The sequence below is a fragment of the Eleutherodactylus coqui genome, chromosome 4 (assembly GCF_035609145.1).
Source record: "Eleutherodactylus coqui strain aEleCoq1 chromosome 4, aEleCoq1.hap1, whole genome shotgun sequence".
Classification (NCBI taxonomy): Eukaryota; Metazoa; Chordata; class Amphibia; order Anura; family Eleutherodactylidae; genus Eleutherodactylus; species Eleutherodactylus coqui.
In genome coordinates this window covers 265,870,894-265,883,375 of record NC_089840.1, presented here as the reverse complement: position 1 = coordinate 265,883,375, position 12,482 = coordinate 265,870,894, and the positions used below count along the sequence as shown (strand labels likewise).

The 12,482-nt window shown below is 47.4% G+C and overlaps 1 protein-coding gene across 1 annotated transcript in view; it reads right to left on the bottom strand.

Moving 5' to 3' along the window:
* Positions 1–12,482, bottom strand: part of CLSTN3 (calsyntenin 3) — a 44,583-nt gene that overhangs the window by 2,862 nt on the left and 29,239 nt on the right. The window contains exons 11-16 of the mRNA XM_066601242.1: positions 10,367–10,417; positions 9,948–10,099; positions 5,492–5,640; positions 4,531–4,757; positions 3,767–3,931; positions 3,545–3,690 (exon numbers count right to left, since the gene is read on the bottom strand). Coding sequence (XP_066457339.1) covers positions 3,545–3,690; positions 3,767–3,931; positions 4,531–4,757; positions 5,492–5,640; positions 9,948–10,099; positions 10,367–10,417 — 890 coding nt within the window. The remainder of the gene's footprint in view (positions 1–3,544; positions 3,691–3,766; positions 3,932–4,530; positions 4,758–5,491; positions 5,641–9,947; positions 10,100–10,366; positions 10,418–12,482) is intronic.

Genomic DNA, 12,482 nt, shown 5'->3' with positions numbered 1-12,482 from the left:
GGCGAATAAACGGAATATATTGTGGGTGTGATACTCCTAACCACCAGTAGAGGGTGCTGTCTCAATATGAATCAATGAGAGCAAAGTCAACCCTAATCTTATTAAGATTACATTGGAAGCCGCAGCGCAGACGCGGGCCGACATTTTCCCAGACCAAATATTACAGGATGTTGCACTATTTTGCCAAATATCAGCCAATGCCCCAGAAGCAGAAATATACTGGGAGCTTCTGCGCAGTTGTAGATGGCAAATACTGCTATTATTCCCTGTTGTCAGCCATTTAGGGTGACTGTGATGCTCGTCAATGAGATGACTGATAGGAAGCGCAGAATATTTCTTGGCCCACAGGATTTACTTTCGTACTGCAGGGACATTATGTGCGACTGATGAGTCGTTCCTCCTATAACATTCCCAGGACTATTATAAGCCGCCATGCTTGTTCTGCCCATAAACCGGCTGCATGCGGCGATGTACAGGTGGAAAAGGTCCATGAAGGCTGCGCCATGCAAGAGATCATATATTAGCCACTAGACTTTCAATCCCATTGCAGTGGTGCCAAAGCGCCCAGGGGTGGGGTGTAGCTATAGGGTGTGCAGAAAAATGGCTGGCCCTAGAAACCTGCAATCCCGTGTGGTCGCACAGGGCGGCAGCCACCAGCTTGTAGGAGGGAGGGGGATGTCAGCCCATTAGCGCCCCTGCGACACGATCACTTTGTTCTGCCACTGTGTTATGTATAGTTCTGGTGTATTAATGTCATGAGCTTGTTTCTGGTGCTGTACTGACTGTGTGTTACAAATATGGTTCTAGTATTATACCTACTGTATGTAATGAGCTTCGTTCTGATGCTGTATATATGCTATGAGCTTGGTTCTGGTGCTATATTTACTATATAAGTATGGTTCTAGTATTATACCTACTGAATGTAATGAGCTTGGTTCTGATGCTGTATATATGTTATGAGCTTGGTTCTGGTGTATTAATGTCATGAGCTTGCTTCTGGTGCTGAACTGACTGTATGTTATAAGTATGGTTCTAGTATTATACCTACTGTATGTAATGAGCTTGGTTCTGATGCTGTATATATGCTATGAGCTTGGTTCTGGTGCTATATTTACTATATAAGGGTGCCCACCCACTAGTGTTTTTTTACTGCGAAATTCGCAGCGTTTTTTTTTTTCTGCAGGGGTCTTTGGGACATGCAAAGCTAAAATCGCGATTGTGCAAAATCGTGATATCGCGGTAAATCGCTATTTTGCGCGATCGCGATTTTTACATTACAAGTCCCATAGACCCCCTGCAGAAAAAAAAAACTGCGAATTTCGCAGTGAAAAAAAACGCCTGTGGGTGGGCGCCCTAAGTGTGGTTCTAGTATTGTATGTTATGAGCTTGGTTCTAGTGCTGTATATATGTATTTAGGTATTTAGTTCAGGTCTGGTGCTGTATTTATGTTACACTTTGTTCTGGGGCTGTATTTATGTTACTAGTCTGATTCTGGTGTTGTATTTACTGTATCTTATAAGTATGGTTCTAGTATTGTATCTACTGTATGTAATAAGCTTATTTCTGGTGCTGTACATACATTATGAGCTTGGTTCTGGGGGTATATGTACTGTATGTTATAAGTATGGTTCTAGTATTGTATCTACTGTATGTGATTAGCTTGGCTCTGATACTGTATGTATGTTTTGAGCTTAATTCTGGTGCTGTTTTTATGTTATGAGATTTGTTCTGATGCTGTATCAATGTTATGAACTTGGTTCTGGTGCTGTATTTTTGTTATAAGCTTGGTCATGGTGCTGTATTTATGTCATGAGCTTGGTTCTGCTGCTGTATTTATGTCTTGAGCCTCTTTTTGGTAGAGTATTAATTCACTGAGCTGTTATCTTGTTGCTTGCCAAACAAGCAGGCCATATATATATATATATATATATATATATATATATATATATATATATATATATATATATCTTTTTCTTATGGCAGGGGGAAACCTATAAAATTCTGCACAGAGTGCCATCTGACTTAGTGACAGTCCCAGCACCACATCACAGAACAGCAGAACTGGGGCTGCTTCTGTACTGATGAATCTGGCGCAGACTTTGAGCACTATATAGAACACCCTTTTACAGTCATGACCCGGTGGAGACTGGAGCTGCTCAGTGGGGTGAGCGATCCTAAGAAGCAGGAATGCAATATTAAATTATCACATTGCAGAATCCGTTACACATAATTGTACCTTGCAGTACATTATAAGCCCATTTGCAGCTAGTGCCGCTCCACCCATATAAAGCTCCTTATTGAGTATATATTACATGTAATAACAGCAGTACCATATAATACTGTAAGAAAGTAGTCAGGGAGGATTCGGGATGTGTGAGAACAGGAACAGACTCCATAACGTAAGTCTCCAGTCGTAGGGTAAAGTCCCATGGTGCAGGCACTGAGTCGTGACCGACTCCTATGGTGACGTCACGTTGTGCCGTTTTCTTGGCAGACTGTTTTTGCGGGGTAGTTTGCCATTGACTTCCCCAGTCATCTTTACCCCCCATTAAGCTGGATACTCATTTTACCGACCTCGGAAGGATAGAAGGCTGAGTCAGCCTTGAGCCGGCTACCTGGGGATTGAACCTGCAACCTTCAGGTCATGAGCTTAGGACTGCATTCGTAGACAAAACATTAATATAGTGCAGGACCGCCGGATAATATACTCCTGTAGAGGATTGCCCCCCCCCCCCCCCATCGCTAATGTGACACTCAAGACGGTCTGCTGGGTCTCACTGTCTAATGGAGTCTTTGGTAGCTTAAAAATCCAACTTCTGTCTCATCAAATCTTTAGGCTGCTGCCCTGTCTTTTTCGTATGCTTTCCACTACCGTACTGCTTCATTAGAGTACATCTTGTTTAACACCATACTGTGCAACCTGCGACCTTCCAGCTGGTGTGAAACTCGAATTCCTAATGGGAAAATGGAATAATACCTCTGCAGCGCCACCTGTCAGACCTCTTAAACAAGCCTTATAACAAAGACTGGGAAATGTGAGCCAAAGCCAGAATAACCATGCACATACAACTGTTTTCGGGTGATTGCAGGAATGCTGCCATCCAATAGGTGGCGCTGCAGATATATTGTTCCATCTTCCCATTTGCATATTTCCCAGAGGAGTATGGATGGCCTTATAAGTTTCCTCACACCTTCTAGGTGCTCTCCCTAAGGAGAAACAATACCCTTCCTGACTGCAATTCCTGACATGCCCTGATAGCTGCTGACTAATGGTATGCTGGGAGTTGTAGTTTCACATATCTGGAGAGGGGTAGGTCAAGATGTTGTGGTCATTGGCTGCCGTGGGTGGCCAGGGTGGCAGCCACATTGGCACATATTCTTATAAAGGGGAGGAGCCTGGTCTAACGCCATGACAGTTAGTGTAAAAGATACATTCTGGTTAATTGAGCTCAAAGCGGCTGTCACTCCCCTTCCCCCACTCCCCAGTGGTTTGACGATGACATTCGTACATGAGCATGCAGGCTGTGCGGTAATCAGTACATACCTCAGTATAGAGCTGGTTACTTATATACCTCCCATTCATCTCACTGCAGGATACATGGAACTTCCGTGCGTATAACGAGGCGCGGACCCCTGTGCGGTAACTGACGCTGCGGAGGATGTCCTCGTACACCGCCACATTCTGCACACCTGGGGACGATACGCAGCTCAGGGCTCTGCACTGCTTGTACTGATGCCCCCATCTGACTGTAGGAGGACCCATTACCTGTAATTCGCAGGCTCCGGGAACTGTTTTCGGTCTCAAGCCCACGCTGCCATGCAGAAGAGACATCTAGGGACAGGCTCTCGTACTCCGCGTTCAGGTCCTCGCCCACCACCGCGATCTCACAGCGCTCCAGGGCGCACTCTATCCCATCCGGAGACTGCACATCTAAAGAATGGAAAACCAGGACTTAATCATATCCAATCGTTGTAGGGTGAAACGTTCTGCAACTTTCTAATACACTTTGAGTTTCAATTCTCTGCCGATTTCAACATTTCTGCTTGCTATCAGTGAATGGGAGCATTCTTGCTTACATCCCTATGTTAAAAACTAGTACAGCCCCCAAAATATTCACAGTTGATAAGTTTCTAGTCTCGACAATCCTCTGTGAAGAAGTTGCAGTTATGGTGCAAATGGCAAAAATTGCAACTTTTTGCAGGTCTACGCTGGCCTGCTTCCTTTTTCGTTTTAGTGGGTGGGGCTTATTAATAGGGGTGGCGGCTGCTTGCGGCCAATCACGTTTATTGTACGGGGTCCTTTTAACCAACCTTACTTACACAGGCGCATTACGCATCAATCTAAGTAAGTAGGCCCCACTGTGTTTAGTCTGGAATCTGGTAGTGCTGAATTTTGGCTAATCTGCTAATCTGGCATGTAACCAAATTTGCAGGAAATCTGCCAACTAGAGGTAGTTGAAGGGTGCAAAGCACGCAGACGTGTTTTTAGGTTCTAGAGATTATAGTAGAGGATCTAGACGTATCACCCACCTGATCGTGGGGCTCGTTCCAGCTTGTTGGGAGACACGTTATGAGACACGGTGCAGGTGATTCTCAGGTCTGGAAATATAGGAACACCTACTGGCCCCTGAAAGTCAGAAACGGGGTGCGCTGATCGAGGGGAGCCGGCTAGTTGGACCTGTGGAGCATCAGGCTGCAGCACCACAAGGTACCCATCCAGATCTGGTACTGTGAGACATCCTTCATCAGTGAGACACCTGCAGAAAGACACGCAGAGTCTAGGAACCATTTACCAGCAACACAGAGGATTTGGAGTGTTTCCCAACATGCTTCATAACGCTACGGTGCTCTACCTCCTCAGTGCAGACCATCGTTCCTCTGTTTCCACCATATACTGGTAAAAATCTCAGCTTCCTGTTGCTGCCACTAGATGGCGATGTGTACAGGGCAGTAGAGGGCTCCTGCTGAGCCAAATTAGAGCCACATACAGATCAAACCCCTAGTGGCTATAATAGGGGCACTATAAAGTATCGAGATACTGGTGTACAAGTTATACTTGGAAGCTAGAATTAAAGTGGACAACCTCCATCCATATGGACATCATAGAGGGAGTCCACGCGTGGAAATGTGAAGGGGGGTATAGTGGTTGCTGGCAGTTTTATAGTTCATTTCAAGTTCTGCGTCAAAGATTTGTAAAGTACTGTGACTTTAAAGAGGGGAGGGAACGAGGAACAGGAAGAAGAGCCATGAAGTGGTTAATCTGTGCAGTATACTCCTTCGTGTCTGTGCAGCTATGCTACAGTATACTCCTTTGTGTCTGTGCAGCTATGCTGTGGAGTGAGGACAAGGGATACTCCCCGATGTTAGAGAAACGTCCCTTCACAATACCAGCAGATCACTGGGGGTTAGGACTGTTACTAATTCAGTTGTCAGTGTTTCCTCACGATTGATCCAATTATGTTGGCCGTTGACATGTTCTAGGATTACCCACCTGACTGTTGTCTGTAGTTTGAGGGGTCTCACTCCTGGCGTTGGAAACTGCAATGAGTTGAGGTATTCTACATGCTGCAGGGCTCGGCTAAAGGACAGGGCATCATCCCCTTCCAAGGACAGCTGTGACTGAGCTGGGTTGACATGGACCTGAGGAATAATGTGAAAAGGCTCTTAAATGAACCATGGATAGTACTGTCTGATACTCGGGTGAAGGACTACAGTTCATACATCTAGTATATATTACAGTTGCAATCAGAATTATTAAACTCCCCCCGCCGGAATAGAATCCCCCACCAGGTCTTATCTCAACCACACCTGAGGCAACTAATCAATAGCTTAATTAGGGCTCTTTTACACTGGATGACCTTTGGGCACAGATACCTGACAGGCAAACTCAGCATTAATCGTTTCTGTGCCTTCTGAGTGATCATTGCTGGAGTGCCACCCTGTCCATTACACGTAAAGGGATTACTTCGGTGGGACAAGGCACTTTGTACTTATACTTGTATCAATCATTAACCACTGTAATCATGGTATTTCATACTCCTCATTGTACTCCGTATTACCGAAGGCCCGTGGCAACCTCATGGCCTTATGCACTGTAGATGCCAGAGAACATCACTAAATTTAGGAGTTTCGTGTCACTGCGGTCTCACGTGTACCGGAGATGCGAATATCATCTCAAGTAGCTTTGATCACATATGAATCTAACATCATTTTGTATCCGTGCGTAACGCTGCCATCCCCGAAGTGCCCAGTGCCCTGTCACACCGTTTTACATCACATCAACGGACATCCTATATCATGTGAACATCCGAGAGGTCCCATCAGGTAGACATCATATAACTCCCTTTATCTTACTAAACACGAAACATCCCACTATGTCATCCCAATTATTGCATTCTCCGTATCACACCAGTAGAGAGGAGCGTCTGACCAGACTGTTAGGAGATGTTGGACCAGTGGATGTGTGAGGGCACACAAGGTGACCGGGCTCAGGACGCCCCCTACAGACCACCAGTAGAGAGGAGCGTCTGACCAGACTGTTAGGAGATGTTGGACCAGTGGATGTGTGAGGGCACACAAGGTGACCAGGCTCAGGACGCCCCCTACAGACCAACAGTAGAGAGGAGCATCTGATCAGACTGTTAGGAGGTGTTGGGACCAGTGGATGTGTGAGGGCACACAAGGTGACTGGGTTCAGGACGCCCCCTACAGACCACCAGTAGAGAGCAGCGTCTGACCAGACTGTTAGGAGGTGTTGGGACCAGTGGATGGGAGCACATAAGGTGACTGGGCTTAGGGCGCCCCCTAGAGACCACCAGTAGAGAGGAGCATCTGACCAGACTTTTAGGGGGTGTTGGACCAGTGGATGTGTGAGGGCACACAAGGTGACTGGGCTCAGGACGCCCCCTACAGATCACCAGTAGAGAGGAGCGTCTGATCAGACTGTTATGAGGTGTTGGGACCAGTGGATGTGTGATGGTACACAAGGTGACCGAGCTCAGGACGCCCCCTACAGACCACCAGTAGAGAGGAGCGTCTGACCAGACTGTTAGGAGGTGTTGGGACCAGTGGATGGGGGCACACAAGGTGATCGGGCTCAGGACCCCCGACAGACCACCTGTAGAGAGGAGCGTCTGACCAGATTGTTAGGAGGTGTTGGGCCAGTGGATGTGTGATGGTACACAAGGTGACCGAGCTCAGGACGCCCCCTACAGATCACCAGTAGAGAGGAGCGTCTGACCAGACTGTTAGGAGGTGTTGGGACCAGTGGATGGGGGCACACAAGGTGATCGGGCTCAGGACCCCCGACAGACCACCAGTAGAGAGGAGCGTCTGACCAGATTGTTAGGAGGTGTTGGGCCAGTGGATGTGTGAGGGCACACAAGGTGCCTGGGCTCAGGATGCTCCCTACAGACCACCACTAGCGAGGATCATCTGATCACCCAACAAGCATGAGCAGCTCCAACTGTTTTGTTGTCCGCCATCCAGAGACAGATGGCGCCATCATTACACCTCTGTGTGAGAACCATTTCCAGGCACTTGGCTGAAGGACATTTGGTCTCACGGCACCCATTAAATATACAGCCTCTGACACCCACCGTCACCTCTGTTTCCAGTGATGTCGTTAATGATGAAACTGGACGCTATGGAAGGGAACCGGGTTGTCTTCAGTGATGGATCCAGATTTAGTTTGTGCGCTGACAATGGCCCTATTTGTGTCTGGAGACCTCGGGGTGAGCGCCTCAATCCTGCCTTTGCTGTGGAGTGACACACTGCCCCCTGCTGGTGTGATGGTCTGGGGGGGTCATCACATACGACAGTCGGTCACTCCTAGTAGTGCAACGAGGGACAATGACAGCTCAGCGATGTGTTCAGGACATCCTGCAGCCACATGTGTTCCTCTCATGACGGCTTCCAGCAGGATAATGCTCTGCGGCACACACAAGGGGGTCACAGGAAAGTCCCTATAACATTATCACATTTCTGTGGCTGCCCGTTCACCAGATTTATCTCCAATGAAACATGTATGGGACCATCTGGGACGCCAACTTCAACATCCTATGAGTTTGAACTGTCTAGAGGCTCAGTTACAGAAAAGGTGGAGCGATATACTACAGTATACCATACGGAATCTGTATGACTCCATGCCTGCCTGTAATCTTACATCCAAGCTAGAGGCAGCCCAACAGTGTACTAGAGCCTCCATGCCCACCCGTCTTACATATTCTCTCCAACCTAGAGGTGGTACAACAGGGTACTAGAGCCTCCATGCCCACCCGTCTTACATATTCTCTCCAACCTAGAGGCGGTACAACAGGGTACTAGAGCCTCCATGCCCACCCGTCTTACATCTTCTCTCCAAGCTAGAGGCAGTACAACAAGGTACTAGAGCCTCCATGCCCACTCGTATCACATGTTGTATCCAAGCTAGAGGCGGTACAACAGGTGTTTTAGAGCCTCCATGCCCACCCGTATCACATCTTGCGTCCAAGCTAGAGGCAGTACAGCAGGGTACTAGAGCCCCCGTGCCGACCGTATCACATCTTGTATTCAAGCTAGAGGTGGTACAACAGGGTACTAGAGCCTCCATGCCCACCCGTATCACACGTTGTATCCAAGCTAGAGGCAGTACAACAGGGTACTAGAGCCCCATGCCCGCCCGTATCACATCTTGTATTCAAGCTGAAGGTGGCACAACAGGGCACTAGAGCCTTTATGCCTGCCTGTGTCACATCTTGTATCTAAGCTAGAGGTGGCACAACAGGGTACTAGAGCCCCCGTGCTCACCTGTATCACATCTTGTATCCAAGCTAGAGGTGGTACAACAGGGTACTAAAGCCTCCATGCCTCCCATATCACATCTTTCATCCAAGATAGAGGCAGTACAACAGGGTACTAGAGCCTCTATGCCCCTCGTATCACATCTTGTGTCCAAGCTAGAGGCACTACAGCAGGGTACTAGAGCCCCCATGCCAACCGTATCACATCTTGTATTCAAGCTAGAGGTGGTACAACAGGGTAGTAGAGCCCCCATGCCGACCGTATCACATCTTGTATTCAAGCTAGAGGTGGCACAACAGGGTACCAGAGCCTCCATCCCCATCTGTATCACATCTTGTATCCAAGCAAGAGGCAGTACAACAGGGTACTAGAGCCCCCATGCCCATCTGTATCACATCTTGTATCCAAGCTAGAGGTAGTACAACAGGATACTAGAGCCTCCATGCCCGCCTGTATCACATCGTGTATCCAAGCTAGAGGTGGCATGAAAGGGTACTAGAGCATCCATGCCTACCTGTATCACATGGTGTATCCAAGATAGAGGCAATACAACAGGGTACTAGAGCCTCTATGCCCCTCGTATCACATCTTGTGTCCAAGCTAGATGCACTACAGCAGGATACTAGAGCCTCCATGCCGACTGTATCACATCTTGTACTCAAGCCAGAGGTGGCACAACAGGGTAGAAGAGCCCCCATGCCGACCGTATTACATCTTGTATTCAAGCTGGAGGTGGCACAACAGGGTACTAAAGCCTCCATGCCTGCCCTTATCACATAATGTATTCAAGCTAGAGGTGGCACAACAGGGTACTAGAGCCTCCATGCCCCCCTGTATAACATCTTGTATCCAAGCTAGAGGCGGTACAACAGGGTACTAGAGCCCCCATACCCACCCGTTCCACATCTTGTATCCAAGCTAGAGGCGGTACGACAGAGTACTAGAGCCTCTGTGCCTCCTGTATCACATCTTGTATTCAAGCTAGAGGTGACACAACAGAGTACTAGAGCCTCCATGCCCCTCGTATCACATCTTGTGTCCAAGCTAGAGGTGGTACAGCAGGGTACTAGAGTATATATTATACTCCTTCTAGAGGAGGGATTGGTTTTGAAAATGGTGTACTTCATGGTGAAACACATCTACTAACCCTGTATCGGTTGCATTACCTTCATTCCTTTGCCCAGGCTGTCAAAGTCAGTGTACTGGAGGCCCTCTTTACAAGCATACAGACACTCAATCACTTCCCGAGAATCCACTGAACCCAGGCGGAGGGACAGGCCGGAGATGTAACCACGCAGGAAGCGGCCGACCGTGGAACCTGAGGAAAAGAGAGAAAGAGAAGGACAAAGGATAAGCCATGGCAGAGAACAAGGTGCCTCCTACCAATACATCTTCATTGCATTCCATGGGCAGAAAAGAAAGTCACATGACCTAAATTGCATGCAAGTTGTATGCTGAGACTTAAGTCTTGTGACACATTTTGGAACATAAGTCAAAATTTCTATTGTATGTGGAGGGAATTTTATGCAAGTTCTGGTAGTTCAGTCTAATACCTCCACGGGTGATGTGGAATTTCGGACAATACCTGATGTTCTTAATGTTTCGCCGTCATTCACTTTTACTGAAATCTTCTCATCTGTGGAAACAAACCGACACAAGCTTATGTTAGTACGGTGGGCTTATTAGTGGGCAATTAGGATTTGTTTCTTTTTTTAGTTTGGGCGCCAGTTCCTTTGGGCACGATTTGTAGCAGTCAATAGTGAGATGCTGGACAACACACAGAGGCAGATATTCTGCTTAACTTGTAGTAAACAGTATTATTATTACAGGGAGATGAGGTCATTCTCTTCAACACACTCAGTGAGTAGAGGCCCATTTACACGGAAAGACAATTGTTCAAAAATCGCTCAACCGGCAGTCTAAGTGAGAGTTTTGAGCAATCATCTTTACATAACTCTTAGGTAGCTACTTAGCTACTTAAAGAGTTAAATGCAGGCAGAGCGGGACACAGCTGATAACTCAGAGAAAAGCAGCTGTTTTGCATATGCAAACAGCTGCTTTGTTCTCGCAGTTATCAGTGGTGTCCTACTGAGCTGATAGCTCCGAGAAACAGCAGGAGCGTTGGGGAAACAGCAGGAACATTGAGGAAACAGCAGGAGCGCTGACAGCTCCTTTGTTCTCGGAGCTTTCACTGGTATCCTGTTGAGAACTGCCAGCAGGATACCAGCTGAAAAGAATGCTATTAGCGTTGCCCGCTGAGAAAATCAATGATCGGCCCTGATAACAGTCATCAACGATGAATGAATAGTGCGCAATGGCAGCGCATTTAGACACAACGATTATCGCTCAAAAGATGGCTTTTGAGCAAATTGTGCAGCTAAATAAAAAAACGACCTAACTGGTTGCTAGGTTACCCGCATCCCTTGTGCAAAATGACTCAGATTAAACCCCCCAGGGCCAGTTATTATATTACCGGTCCCCACAGCTAAGCAGCGCTACGTAGTGCCCTTTTTCAGGCGACTACATTAGTAGCCGTATAATAATATACGCTTAATGGCCACTTTATCAAAGCCCCCATCTAGCAGCGCATTGGACTCTTCTGGCCTTCAGAACTGAAGGAATTCATTGTGGTGCAGATGCCACTAGGTGATCAAATCATCCTGCAGGAATATCGGCCCCTGCGGACAGGAAACGTCTTGTAGTTGTCAATAATTTAGATGGAGGTGCTGACATGTTCTGACCAGCTGTCAGAACATGAAGGGGTCATCCATTCATGCTGCTTGCACCAAATTCTGACCTCCCATCAGCACGGTGCAACAGAAATCTGGATCCAGCTGAGCAGGCGATGTTTTTCCGCTGCTTTTTCCGGTTCAAACGGAAACCTTGTCACGTGATTTTATGCGGCACTTCGGGGTCACAGGAGTAATTTCCATATAAGAAAGGTCCAATTGTTAGAGGGCTGGGGCTCCAATAAAGGAGCTATTCAGGGTACTTGAATTTACCTACTGCGCGTCTCTGAAAATAAGCCCTAGCCTGATTTTTCAGGATTTTCGGGGAGGCTTGAAGTATAAGCCATACCCCAAAAATAAGACCTAGTTTCATTTCATTTTAAAAAGTCAATAGGGATACATTACCCAGGAGACTCTTTTCAGGTCCCTCCCACTTCTTTCCAGAGCCCCGACGTGGTTCCTATACTCCTCGACCGCCACACAGGATCACGTCCTGGTTATGGGATATATAAATCTTGCCTTCACGATGCGATGGCTGTGATTCGCTCGTCGAGCGCTGCATTGATTGGCTGAGCAGCGCTTGAAGAACCAATCACAGCCACCACTTCATGGAGGCGGGATTTATGAATTGGCTAAGCAGCTCGGCCAATTCATAAATCCTGCCTCCACAACGCCATGGCTGTGATTGCTCAGCCAATCAATGCAGCACTCGAAGAACCAATCGATTTTTGGAGGTGGAAATTGTAAATTGGCTTGGCTCAGCCAATTCATAAATCCCACCTTCTATAATGAAAGGGCTGTGATTGGATCTTCGAGCGCAGTGGCCCTGCCAATCAATGCAGCACTCGAGAACTAATCGCAGCCATCGCAGAGGACTGCAGGAACTGCAACGGAGCTCCGGAGAACAGCGGGAGGGGCCTGGACCAAGCCTGCTGGGTAAGTAAAATAATTTACATTCCCCCAAAATAAGCC